This window comes from Neomonachus schauinslandi, chromosome X (assembly GCF_002201575.2).
Source record: "Neomonachus schauinslandi chromosome X, ASM220157v2, whole genome shotgun sequence".
NCBI classification, from domain to species: domain Eukaryota; kingdom Metazoa; phylum Chordata; class Mammalia; order Carnivora; family Phocidae; genus Neomonachus; species Neomonachus schauinslandi.
In genome coordinates, this window is record NC_058419.1 from 63,556,980 (window position 1) to 63,571,565 (window position 14,586).

General features: G+C 36.8%; 1 protein-coding gene across 1 annotated transcript; it reads right to left on the minus strand.

The window, feature by feature from the left end:
- Positions 1 to 3,422: 3,422 nt before the first annotated feature.
- On the minus strand, positions 3,423 to 4,415 carry GPR174 (G protein-coupled receptor 174). The gene has a single exon (XM_021689102.1). The coding sequence runs from the start codon at positions 4,413 to 4,415 to the stop codon at positions 3,423 to 3,425; it is 993 nt and encodes a 330-aa protein (XP_021544777.1).
- Positions 4,416 to 14,586: the final 10,171 nt, after the last annotated feature.

Sequence of the window (14,586 nt, forward strand, 5' to 3'; positions counted from 1 at the left end):
ATTTGAGAATAGAATGCACCTCTCCAGGGAGAGAAAGGGAGAGTGAAGCCTCATGGGACTTATATATGTGTGTGTGAATACTGAAAAAAATACTCAAGTGTATCATTTTCTGAAAAAGTCATTAAATATACCTTGATTTCAGGAAGCAGAAAATATGTAATTACAGAGACCATCTTTATTATTAAAATACAAATTATAAGTTACTGATGTAAGTAAATTCCAAGTGTAACATTTTCACAGTGTCTTGGAAGCAAAAACAGAAAGATGATATAAAAATGAAGTTGCCCAAAAGTTCCACTTATGTACTCTTTCAGATCAAGGTAGCTTGATCTGTTGTTCCTAGGGCAGATGGTTCCTTTTGTATGGAATTAAGGGTTAATAGAATTAGCTGCTTACCTGAATGACACTGAAAACATAAAAACCATTTGAATATAATAATAATAATGATAACAATAATGACAATAATAATAACATGGAAATCACCCCATATTCAAAATCTCTGTTTTTGGAATAATTATGTGTATGTTTTGGAATCAGAACTCAAAAAAAACTTTATATAGGAAATGTGAGTTTATTTATCTTGAATTGTATATTACTATAGTTGAAGGTGCTTATTTTTTGCACCTTGGTTTCATTGAACCCAGAGAGTGATAAATGGGAGATTCAAAAAGAAGATTTTCCAAGGAAAAGAGAAGCTCAGAGAGGAGACTGCTGTCCAGATGGCAGCTACAGTAGCACATCCCTCCTACTCCTAAAAGCAATGCTTTTCTCCTGGAAATAAAGTCCAGAGTTGGAAGGGGAAAAATCAAAAAGAAAAAGGAAACAAGCAGAGATGTGAGAAGCTGACATATTGTGATTAGATGGATAGATAGATGATTGATGTATAGATAGTGGATATATTTCTTAGAATTATGGTAAGCAAAGTAGGTGATCACTTACTATATGTAATTTGAAAGACACTGCTGTAAAATCCACTTTCTTAAAAAAATCTTCCCCTCCAGTTTTCTTCAGTGTCTTTCATCCTTCCATTAAAAGTAAGGTATTAACACTTTGAATTATGGTTTATTCCTAAAACTTGAATTCAGATAACCCTGGGCATGTCACTAGCACCTTAGTATGAATAAATTGATCAGATTACTGACTAAAAGAACAAGCGAATACGACAGAAGGAAAAACATATCGATGGGGAAGAGAGGTAAATGAAGTAAATTACAATACTTAATACAAACTTCGATGGGCAGACCTGGGGAGAAGTGAAGCTACACAGCATAACAATACAGAACACTTGTCCTTCCTCCAGTGATGTAAATGATCTGCAAGGGCTTCTGGACCACCTAATAAATGGGCTCTAACCCCCTCAAACATTCCTCTAAGAAAGTCATTAATGTCCTGGAAATATTTCCTCTCCTTTTTAGAAAAAAATAGATATGTTTAAAGTAACAATATGCTAATAAAATTAAATCAAAATGACCCTAAAAGTGTAATCCATGCTGTCATTAAAACAAAATGACCCTAAAAAGTGTAATCCATGCTAATCTAAAAAAATAGTAAACAAATATAGTATAGACAAATATAAGTACCCACAAAATTATTCCTTGTGATCCCATTACAATGCTAAATTATATTCAAACACAAATCACTTTAAAGCAAACAGACCAGACATAGTTACAGTTATTCTTTTTAAAACACAATTTAACACTCATTTAGAACTCATATAACACATCAAAATATGTAACTTACAATGAATAATAAGGAGATAAACACTATTGCTAGCAGCACAAAGTCCGTTTTCTAATAGGGTGTTATTTTAATAACAAAGTACAAACAAAATCAATACTTGTCTAGAGAAAACATTAGAAAATTTTCCATTCCTCTCAGATATTAGAATTAATTTTGATTTATCAGTTCCCCCCCAATCATTTAGTATCATAACTGTGTCCCTAAAACAACTCCTTTCTTATAAAAATATGATGGAGCCCTTGGTTGATTTCCACATTCTTTCCAGATGAAAAGTAGCATGTGTCTTTATTATATAGCACACAGATTTTTAAGTAGACCATCATTTTAAATTAGAGCTTTTTGCTAAAACATGTTTCAAAGTACCATAATATTTTAGACCTCTGATTTAATTATGACTCATATCTTGGGTCTGCTACCTGCATACTAGTACCAAACAGGTAACAGGCAAATAACTATAAGGGGAGTCCAATGCTGCCAAAATTAATCTTTTGCAGTTTTTTTTTTTTAAAAGGTGAAAGAATCTCCTTCCTTAGCTGCTGGGAGGTAGGCTGTGCAGGATTCACAATGGTATGACTGAGGCAAAGCTGGACCAGAAAAAATTCTGAAGACTCTAGGGTCCACATGCCTGGCTGCCTTCAGTTCATGAAGGTGGTTTGATAGTCACCTCTTAAATTAAGAAATACAATGTGGTGAAGCTTTTAAGAGGTGTACCCATCCATTTATTTTTTTGTTCTGGCCTAAGCTTAGTAATTAATTAGTGCACTACTTCTTTCATAGGCTCAAAAAGTGCAGTAACCTGTCAGAGATATTCAGTGTTACTTTAGAAGCATGGTGGTAACTCCCTCTATTAGGTAAGTCCATACATTTCAATAGGTATTCTTTAGAAATAGTTTAAGAGAACCGGAACTGTGATTGTCACTTATCTGCTGTCTTCTGGACCTATAGAGGCAATTTAGGTCACATTGTATGCACTTTGGAGAGCTATCTGACCTGGGTGGATTCAATATGACATCTTATATAATCATAGAGCTTACTGTATGTGAATTTGTTTCTTGTTTTTACTTTAAACATACCAGAGGCCTGAGTTCAGATTTTCATTTTACGAATAAGTGTGACAGATGATGTTTCATATTGACACTTAAATGAAGAAAATAGTTATTTGAGTCTTCAAACCCTAAAGTACAATCACACATGGGAGATGAAAATGGTCCCATGTTTATCCCACTTTGTTTTCACAGAATATCATATTGTCCATCCTAGTTAAAATACACTCAAAATATGGTATTTGAATATAAATTGTGATTACTAGTATAGATAGACAACTACCTTGCCTCTAAATACAGAGACTCAGTGTCCATTGCAGCAAAACTAAGTGCTTATGATGAGCCCAAGCTAATAGTCTCTGTGTCTTAGGTTCACATAAAACTGATGACTCTAATTGAGTGCATATATATAGAATGTCACTGAAGTTTTACAGTTTAAATCCTGACTTAATAAGAAATTATTACATGGACATGTCAACAACAGTGATGGTGGAATACAATGTTTTAAACAGGTTCTGTTATAAAGATGCGAATTCCTCATATAGGTAAGATAGAGCATAAATGAAAAGCTGTAAGTGCTTCCTGTAATTACTTTCCAGTGGCTTGCATTTTCAGATCACATTCAGGTTTTGTTTTAAATTAGCATAATTCAGTTGTCAGAGTAGAAGTGGTATGGTTGCTTACAAATGATTTTGCATGGAGTTGGATGCTATCTTGTCTTGAAAGTCGTCTTCTGAACTCATTAGTGGTGAAGTAGTATATGACTGGGTCAAGACAGGAATTCAGACTAGCAAGACAGAGGGCAACAGAATGAAATATTAGAATCACCCTTCTGGCTAGGCAGCTCTGAATTTTGTTGGACTTGACCAGGAAATCTAAGGGAAAACTGAAGTGATAAGGTGCAAAGCAAATTAGGAATACTCCTGCACAGGTTAGAATCATCTTCAAGGCTTTCTTTTTCTCCCCAAGATCCTGGGCCACAGGATATTTATCATGCAGTGATAAAACTGTCTTCCAGGTACAATATAGGACAATCAGAAGAGGAGTGACAAACCCAATCAACTCGCCAATGGTCATCATGGCAACAGAGTGGGCCAGATTGACATTCCTGGTAGGAAGATCCACAAAGCATTTGGTTCTGTTGCCTGAAGTGTCGTCACTGGTTCTGAGGAGAGGGAAGAGCAGACAGGCAAGGCAGATGATCAACCAGCCAGCAATGCTGATGTATAGGTCATATTTCTGTTTGCAGTCATGGAAGCGAAAGGGGTACATGAGAAACCAAAATCGTCGCACACTTATGCAGACCAAGAAGTAGATGCTTGCGTACATGTTGACATACTTCAGGTAGAAACAGAACATGCAGAGGCCAGGCCCAAATGGCCAGTCATAATTCAAGTAGTAAAAGATCCTCAGTGGCAGGGAGAGAACTTGTAGTAAGTCAGCAATGGCTAAGTTTATCATGAATATCACAGCCCGTTTGGTTTCTTTCATATAGCCATAAAATACCCATAAGGCTAATATGTTTCCTATGAGACCTGGTACAAGAATTACAGTATATGTCACTGCATAGATAAAATATCGAAAATCTGTCTTATATCCATCTGGCCCAGCACATGTATCATTAGCAGGCATGTTTCCTTCCAGAGCAACTGTCTTCACCAAATGGTGGTTCAAAACATAAATTCACAATTAACTGCCACTCTTTCTAAAAGACCTAATATCAGTGGATTGGAGAGAGTGAGTATAAAATAAACTCCTTTTTACTGCATTGGTCTGAGCCTCTACATATAATTTTGGGGCTTTTCAAAGAACTATTGGCATATTCACCTTGGATTTTTTTATAGTAATTACACTGAAGTCTAGTGTACAAGCACAGATAACAAGCTGTTATAATTTTTCCCTTTTGTTTACTGTTACAAGGCCTTCTGGGACATCATGACAGTTGATTCTTTCCCATTTGAATCATGAGTGTGCCACATAGCAGCTTTTCAAATTTCCATATGATGATAGCCATCTCTTTACAGGTGTTTGACAGGCTGTTTTTTCTTATGATTGTCTCACATAGAAGAAAGGTTTGCTTTAGTACTCAGTGAGTCCGCAGTTCTTCAGAGGTGATTAACTTGGATAGATCAGCTTTCTGAGACTTTTTCATTTATGTGTTGAAAGCTAAAAAGTGGGAAACAAAGGCAGAGCTGCAAGTGAAAAAACAAATAATTCAATTATTGTCTGGCACTTCTTGCAAAAAACCAAAAAGCCTATGTGTACAAAAATCTGTTCATTTGAAGGAAAATTCTGATGTAAGTGAAGGTGACAAGCCAATTTCTATAAATTACTTTAGAATCACAGGAAAGTATAGCTAGAAGTAACCTGAAAGGTAATATAGTCTGTGACTATGAACCAACTTTATTTGAGAGCTTGTTAGAAATGCCAAGACTCTCAGGCCCCACTTAGGACCTGCTGAATCACTCTGTAGTTTAACAAGAGCCACAGGTGATTTTTATGCATATTAACATTTGAGAGGTTCTGATTTAGACCACTGATTCACAAACCACATTTTGGACTCATCTGATGGAGTTAAAAAAAAAATTCAGCTTTCTGTAAGTTTCCTGGTGTCTCCTCCAGAGATCCTGATTCAGTATATATGGCCTCAAATTCATATTTTTAAAAATTTCCCACATGATTCAGATATAGTTGACTGAGCATTTCTCCTTGAACCATCATTATAGGGGCCACTGACTTGGTCAAAATCCTTCTCAGATGTCTGAAAATAAGTGGGTAACCAACCTCTCTTTAAATACTTCATTTACATGGGTTATTTAGTCACCTTTCAATTATCCAAGATAACAGACCAGAGTACCAGTAGAGAGAATCAAAATTCCAAGATAGTTGACTCAGCTGGATCCATGACCTTTTGGTCTGAGGTAAACAAATTTTAGCTTAGGGATTTGGATAGTTGCCTTAAGGCTGCTGAAATTTGGGAGGATTTAATTGACTTTAAAGTTATGTGGGAAGACGATGGACTCTGAAAAACAAACTGAGGGTTCTAGAGGGGAGGGGGGTGGGAGGATGGGTTAGCCTTGTGATGGGTATTAAAGAAGGCACGTTCTGCATGGAGCACTGGGTGTTATGCACAAACAATGAATCATGGAACACTACATCAAAAACTAATGATGTAATGTATGGTGATTAACATAACAATAAAAAATTTTAAAAAAGATGTGGGAAGAACAAAAATGAAATAGGAATTATGAAACATTCTGCTTTATATTATCAAATCTATGGGCTTTAAAGTGTGCTTGATTCAGCCCCTGAAGGAATTGTTTTGTTATTACTTTGCCTCAATTGCTTGGTAAGAAAAATAGCATGTTTTGTTCAAAGATATGGTGTTCATTTTAACAAAAAGGCCTGATGAATGATATGAACTGATTGAAGAGGTTAAATACTTGAGATTTCTTAGGTAAGGACAAAGTAGAGAGATGGCATTATAAAATACAAGGAAGCATAGCTGTAAAGAATAACATCAATATTGAAAGTGATTAAAATTAGAGATTGTTTAGTTCTCAAACTGAAATACATCTTTATAATATTTGCACAGGTAGTGATTTTGGATAAGTGACAGGCAAAATCGGGTGGCAGACCAAACAATCAAAAGCCCTGGGTTTTCAATCTCCTTTTAACTATACAGAAGTCACTGTCTTCTATTGTCACTGAATAGACATTAGAGGTTTATACAAATATACATCCAGTCAACCTCTAGTGTACATCCATCTTCCCTATCATGGGCAATGACTCTTAAATCTATATTTCATTTGAGTTGTAGCTCTCTTTCCAACTATATATAAGAACTCTTCTCTTGAATGTTTCATTATCACCTCTAAATTCAACACATGAACATGAAGTTATCTTTAATATCTTTAATATTTATTCAAAATATGTCTTATCTTGGGTGGCTCAGTCGTTATGTGTCTGCCTTCAGCTTAGGTCATGATCCCAGGGTATTGGAATTGAGCCCCATGTCGGGCTCTCTGCTCAGCAAGGAGTCTGCTTCTCCCTCTCCCACTCCCCCTGCTTGTGTTCCCTCTCTAGCCGTCTCTCTCTCTCTGTCAAATAAATAAATAAAATCTTTAAAAAAGGTCTTATCTTGTTAGATTATGTCATGTCTTTGATAAAAACATCCTAATAACTTTTCCTCTCATTTAGAGGAAGATCAAAGTTCTTTACAATGACCTACATCTTTGGGGTGCCTGAATGGCACAGTCAGTTAAGTTTCCAGCTCTTGGTTTCAGCTCAGGTCTGATCTCAGGGTTGTGAGATCAAGCCCCGTGTTGGGCTCCCATTCTTGCTGTTAGGGGAATGGACCAGGTACACTCCTGCCTTGAAGCCTTTGAATTGGCAGTTCCCTGTGCCTGAAATGCTTTAGCCCAGTTATTCACTTGTTTCATTCACTCACCTCCTTCAGATCTTTACCTCAATGTTACCTTTCATGAGGCTTCTCCTGATCTTTCTATTTAAAACTGCACCTCTCCTCCAACATTCCCCATCTCCTTCAGTATTTTATTTTATCCATTTTCAATCATAATTAACATACTTTATGTTTATGTTTTTTACTTATTTATTTTGTTTTATATATTTACTTATTTTATTTTTATATATTTTCCCTCCTGGACTGCAAAGTCCAAGGACAGGAATTCTTGTATGTTTTGTCCATTTGCTGTATACTAGAACCAAAGACTGTGCAAGACACAAAGTAAGTGCTCAGTATTTGTTGAATTAAATAGTTCCAGTAAATAAAAAAATATTTGACTATAAAGATCAACATTCTCAAACAAAAATTATCATCTCTCAAAACCTCAAACCTGATTCTGCTCTAGACTTCCTTATTGCTATTAAGTTCATCAATATTTTCCCAGGTTGTCTCAAAGTCTTGGAGACATTGACTCTTTGCTAATTGTCCTCCACTTCCAAACAAGTTTCTAAGGGGGAGACAGCATACTATGAGGGAAACAATGTATGTTTAGAAGTTAGAATGACCTGGGTTTAAATTCTTGCTCTTTCAGTTAATAGCTCTGTGACCCTGGGTATATCACTAAACCTCTCTGAGCCCTCATTTTTTCATTGGTAAAATGAGAAAAATCATAGTAAGTAACTACAGAATCAGTGTGAGAATTAATTGAGCTGCTGTATGTAATCTATTTAGCATAGTGTCTGGTACATAATAAACATGAGTTATTATAACCGATACTATTTTCTGCAACGGCATTATTTCTCACAACAATCCCATTTTTGAAATTTGCATTGTTTTTACCCTAGTTCAGGCCTTTATTACTGAATTTGTCTCCTCATCCCATATCTTGCCCTACTCTATTGTGTATAACGCCACCAGATTCTTTTTTTTTTCTGAGATGAACTTTTTAAAGAGAATTAATGGCTCCCTATTACCCATCAAATCACAAAGTGCATAGTCTTGTAATCAATGGCTTCCTTAAATACAGTGCCTTCTACCTTTAGTTTTGTCTCCCATTACTTCCCTGCCTTGATCACTACTCCAGCCAAACTGAGCTCCTTACTGTTCAAACTGACATTTTTGTTTTTTTCACAAACATCTGCATATTATGCTACTCATCCTGGAATACTGTCTTTTTGCATATCAGTCCTACCTATTTAAAGGCTTTTCTCAAATATCCTTGTCTTCATGGAAACTTTTGTGATTAACTCGGCATTGTTATGCTAACCCCCTTTTCAAATCCTCATTTATATCTCTCTTAAAGTATTTAACTTTCTCTGCTTTTTAGTTAGTAATTTGTATCTGTGTCTTATTTATGCCTCTGTTCCCCTGCCTATTCCACCCTACCACAATAAGCTCAGAAATTCCTTGAAGTCAGGGGTTGGGGCTTAAACACCTTTATATCCCCTGGAGCACCTAGAGCCATGTTTGGAATGTGATGGTTCATCCAAATATTTATTCAACATCTACCATTTGCCATACACCACTCTTGGTGGAAAAAGGCACATGATCTTTGTCTTCTTGGACCTTATTTTCTAGTGAGGCAGAATGGTAATTGCCACACAATGTTAAAAAAAAAAGTGTGTTTGTAGAACTACAGTGTACTCCATAAACATAAATAAAGGGAAACAACTAAAATATTAAGAACATATTTGCTTAAGTGAAGTGAAATCAAAGTAACCCTTCCAAAGTCTATAATTTTCCTGTTGGTTATTCTGTCATTGGCCACATTTAAGGGCATTTTCATATGTATATCCTAGTCTGTGACCTTGAAATGCTCCTGAATAGAGTATCTCCCTTACAATTCCTCTGGCTTCTTCTGGGAGAGCTGACTATATTTTCCCTTTGTTTAAAAAACATTATTTTCTAGTAGGAAAAGTTGCTTGGGATGACTGAAAGGCTTTCCAACATGGGAAAAAAACCTACTTAGCTGTTCTATAATGAATATAAATTTCCCATTATCTAAGAGTAATGGAGACAAAAAAAAATGAAGGAGGCATTTTTTTTCAGAGTATGCCACTATTTTATGAGATTTTCCTTTCTCAGGAAAGAATCCATATTATAACAGGCACTGAAACAGACTCCAGTTTGAATGAGATATTTATTTGAAGAAACATGCCAGACTCCTTGATCAAAGTATTTTTTGCTTTCAGGAGACTATTCTTCCTTAATTTTACTTCCTTTTGGGGAAAAAAAAAGAGGAAAAAAATGAAACTAATGGACTAAATCTGGCCTGATTCCCGGCAATCTACAGGTCAGAAACTATTTTATATGGAGTTCTCATGAGAAGTTATTATTTTCATTTTGAATATTTATGTTTATCTAAACCTGAAGCTTTACTAAATTTCACTCATGATATGGTTCAAGAGTATTTTCCAAAAATATTATGTCTTTGGTTGCTCATCCAGGAAAAATGTGATTCAAATGAATACCAGGGATAACTTTTCGTGTTACTTTACTGAGACTTCCTCTGAACAAGTTACTACTATCTATGAAGATGCTAGACTTTTACCCATCAACATGTGTTTCTATATTTTAATAAAAGAGAGTGAATCATTAAAAAATATTGAACCATCAAATGACCTAATTTTTAATGGAGGTATTTAAGACATATTAGTGGCAAGTAGAGACTTCATTTTGGGATGTGGAATTCTGTCCAGCAACCATAGGTCATAGGCAACCACTTACCCAAAAGCCAACTTTATTTTAGAGTTCTAGTTAGGTACATACTTAGTAAGCCAAGAAAAGGCAAGACCTACTGCTTCAAGTGACTGCAAATGATGTGGGACTGAATAAGCTGTGTATATGTATGTGGGAGGCAATAATACTACTATGACACATAAGTAATCACAAATATTGGATTGAAGAGAGCAAAAATTTCTTCCTGATTCTGATCAGCACACATAGCAAATATCAGGGATTATTTTTCACTTTTGAAGATCTTCAAAGTCAAATAGCTTATAATCTTTCCAGAAAACCTGTCTGGCCACTGCAACTAGGTAAAGACCTGACTACAGCACAGTAAGAAAATACTTTAGAAAGTTTTGCCTGGCTAATTCTCCTAGGGAATTCACCAGTTCTGCCCTACTGAAAGTTCAATCAGAATTTTTATTTTAAAGAATGGTGTTCTGCTTGGATACCACATTCAGTTAGGCTCCCAACTTCTCTTATATTTGATACCTCCTATGATTCCCTCATCAGCCAATGTCATAAAGGGGGGGTGGGAATAACTTTGTGTGGACAGACAATGCAGTTATTGTGAGCATTGCCATTTTGCCAAGAAGTTCTTTCATTTAGCTGGGTCTAAATGTCTTTGCTGAGATCTGAAGCCCATTTCCTCTTCAATGGATAGCACACCTTGTTACTTTGAGTAGTACTCTCTTAATTACCAGGAGACAGCAAGGAGTACATTACTCAATCTCACATTACCAGTAAGTAATGCCCAGTCACATTGCCTTTCCTCAGATATCCTAGTTTGTAATCATTTCATATCCTGGAGACAAAAGCACACCAATTGGTATTGGCAACCTCAGATGCTATTAAAATTTGTACTGATCATTAACAAGGCTTTAGCCACTCTTCACTTCCTTGCTCCTACCATCCATTAAAAAATGTTTGTTCTTATACAGCTCCTATCTCTTAGTGTCTTATTCTTATACACATGATTTAAAGCTGTCTATTTTTATTCTTTCACATTTTCTTAAGCCCTATTTCTTAAAATGTGGTCTCTGCACTAACTGGAGTACATATTAAAAATGAATATTTCCAGATGGAACAAATTTTAACTTCCAAAGGATAGAGCCAAGGTAGCTACATTTTAACAAGTTTTCAAGAGAAATAAATCTGAGAGCCTTCAAATCTGAGAGTATTCCTTGAGCTATAAAGGGCAACATCAATATCAATTTAATCATTTTCTTAAGCTCCATACCAAAACTAGGTCCTTGCAGGCATTCTTTGTGCTTTCCTATCTCCATTCCCTGGGTTCTTGATTTTCCCTCTGGTTAAAGACTATATCCCCCTCTTTACCTATTGAAATCCTGCCCATCTTCTGAGGCCACTCTTTAAAAAAATGCTACCTTCTTCATGAAAGCTTTCGTTATCCTCTGCCTGATTATGATCATACCCACTTATGAACTTCCATAGCACTTTGCATTATAAATATGTTTTCTTTTCTTATTCATTCCACAAAATAGTGAGCTCATTACCAGCAAAGACCATGTTTTATTGATGTATATAAACCTCCACCACTAAAGTACCCAGCTATTTTGCATGTAGTCAGAACTCAATTATATTCAACTAAGTTTATTGAACATCTAGGCCAGAGCTTAATACCATGGGAGGATCCCTTTATGTCTCATATATGCTATGTTATTTTGTAAACAATTTGAATACAGCTCCATATCTCTATTGTTTAACTTGTGGTTCATAGTGGGTCTCAAGTGCTAACTATCTAGCTATCAGTGTCTCCTGTTTTTATAACTCTGGGTGTATCTATCCTAACTTTAGGTTTAAAATATAGGTCACCATTTTACAACGTTCCATTTTAAACATTATATATCAAATATTTTTACTTTGTAGATGTGATGAGAAAATCACAAGTTATGGTGCAGTGGGAAAATTGTATGTATTTCCTGTCCTCAGTGCTGACATGGCTGTGGGGATTTTCTTCCACTCTTCTGAATGTTCATCTGGTGTTTCAGACCAGACATCAGAATTTGGACAAAGTGGGGATTTTTTAAAGGAAAGTTAAAAGCTTCCAAGTTTATATAAAATAAAGTAAGATCCGATATAACCAGGTCCTTCTGGCTGTTTTCACTTTTTTGCAGTCCTTTTCTTGCAATTTTCTCTTTGCGAGTGTGCCCTATCCACTGCTTCATAGGATTAATAGGCTGCAAAAGTGAAGGAGTAAAGTAACTTTATGAGGTCTGGTAAAAAGAGCAAGAGTAGAGTGGAAAATTAAACCAGTCTCCAGGGCTTCACTCCAGTGTTGGCTTTGATTTTGAGTGTAGGTGGCTACCTAATGTGGTGTGATTTCAAAGGCTGCCAAAAAGCCTTCCTGTAAGAAAAAAGAAAGTACAAACCCTTTCCAATTTGTTGGCTGGGGCCCAAACTCCTTAAGAATAAGACCTTTTCCTTATAGAGACAACTTAGGTTTGGAATGCCAGACTTCCACCTTTAAAGATGGAGTCCAGGAACTTAAAAATGGCATCTTTTCCTGGGGAATATCAGTACCCCACACAAACTCAGACTTTCTGTATCATGTGTAATAGATCCTGGAGTTTTTGCATTCTATGCTTTTCAGCTCAGTTAGTGTATCAGTTTTTTTGTTCTTGGTGCTTAGTATTTTCCCCCCATAGTTGTGTTTTACTTATATCTTGAGGCCATTTTCTCTGCAGTATATTCAATATCTATAGCATTCTTTTATTTCTTTTTAAAAAATTTTATTTATTTGAGAGAAAGAGAGAGAGAGCACACACAAGCTGTGGGAGGGGCAGAGGGAGGGGTGGAAGCAGACAGGAACCCGACATGGGGCACAATCCCAGAACCCTAGAATCATGACCCGAGCTGAAGGCAGATGCTTAACTGACTGAGCCACCCAGATGCCTCTATATTATTTTGTTTTGAAGTACAAAAAGGGGGTGCCTGGGTGGCTCAGTTGGTTAAGCGACTGCCTTTGGTTCGGGTCATGATCTTAGGGTCCTGGGATTGAGCCCCATGTTGGGCTCCCTGTTCAACAGGGAATCCCTCTGCCCCTTCCCCACTGCTTGTGCTCTATCTATCTCAAATAAATAAATAAAACCTTTTAAAAAAGAAGAACAAAAGCATATTATGGAAGCCTCTCAGCAGATGTCTGAGGTCTTTAGAAAGTGCATAAGAAATACTGATAAAAAATGATTCAATTTTTAAGATTTTATTGTTTTTAATATTTTTTTAGAATTTTTTTTGTTAATTTCAGACAGAGAGATACAAAGCGAGAGAGAGAGCAGGAGCAGTGGGGAGAGGCAGAGGAAGAGGGGGAAGCCAACTCTCTGCTGAGCAGGGAGCCCGATGCGGGGCTCCATCCCCAGGACCTGGAGATCATGACCTGAGCGGAAGGCAGATGCTTAACCATCTGAGCCACCCAGGCACCCCTTAATTTTTAAGATTTTAAATACTAAAATGCAAATGGTAAATAAAAGAGATTGTTTAGCTCTCAGTAATTACCCTAAAATGTACCCATGCATCTCTTAATAATTACTCTAAAAAAAACTGCCTATGGAACATTTGACATCCCAATAAAAAGGCAATTAATCTAAAATATGGGGATCTCATATTTGGATTTTAATGACAGATACTAGATCACTTCCTTAGATCAGACTTGGAGGGAGGCAAGGGAGAGGGGTACAAAACAATGAACACTGGTATCCCAGATGATTAAATTATAAGACTCCTCTAGTGTCAGTTTTGTCTTTGCTGAACTTGTCTTATTTTTTGGCTCTTTCTCTCTCTCTCTCCCCTTCTAGAACTTTTATAATGCAAGTGTTATTCCCTTGACATTGTCACGAATGTCCCTTAAGTTATCTTCTTTTTTTTTCCTGCTCTGAGTGAGTCTCAGTGAGTCTCTTCTGGTACTCCAACTAAACCGGATTCTTTTCTATACTTCTCAATTTTCTACCAATTTTTTCTATACTTAGAAAGTGGACCTTATAAATTAGGAAAACTCTAAAGAAGTTTACTTTGTTACTCACTTTAAAAATAAGCCTCGGGGCGCCTGGGTGGCTCAGTCGTTAAGCGTCTGCCTTCGGCTCAGGTCATGGTCCCAGGGTCCTGGGATTGAGCCCCGCATCGGGCTCCCTGCTCTGCAGGAAGCCTGCTTCTCCCTCTCCTACTCCCCCTGCTTGTGTTCCCTCTCTCGCTATGTTTCTCTCTGTCAAATAAATAAAATCTTAAAAAAAAAAAAATAAGCCTCCACTGCTCACCCCCACAGTGCAGCTGCATGTCACAGCCTGGCTGGGTCTTAGCTTGCCCCACTCACCCCAGTGCTACAGTGCAAGCACATGTTACAGATGGGTTGGGTGCCAGCCCCACCCATGTCTGCACCACAGATACAGCCCAACCACAGATGGGCACACACAACCGACCCAAGGGACACCTCCTGAGCACCTAGCTCTGGTGGTCAGAGGAGATTGTGCTTCTGGGCTCCATGTGATTTGTCCTACACAAGACCATTCCTTCAAGATTGGGAAAAGTAGTTGATTTGTGTAATATGTAGAGCCAAACACAGAGAGTCAGGGAAAATAAGAAGACAGAGAAATATGT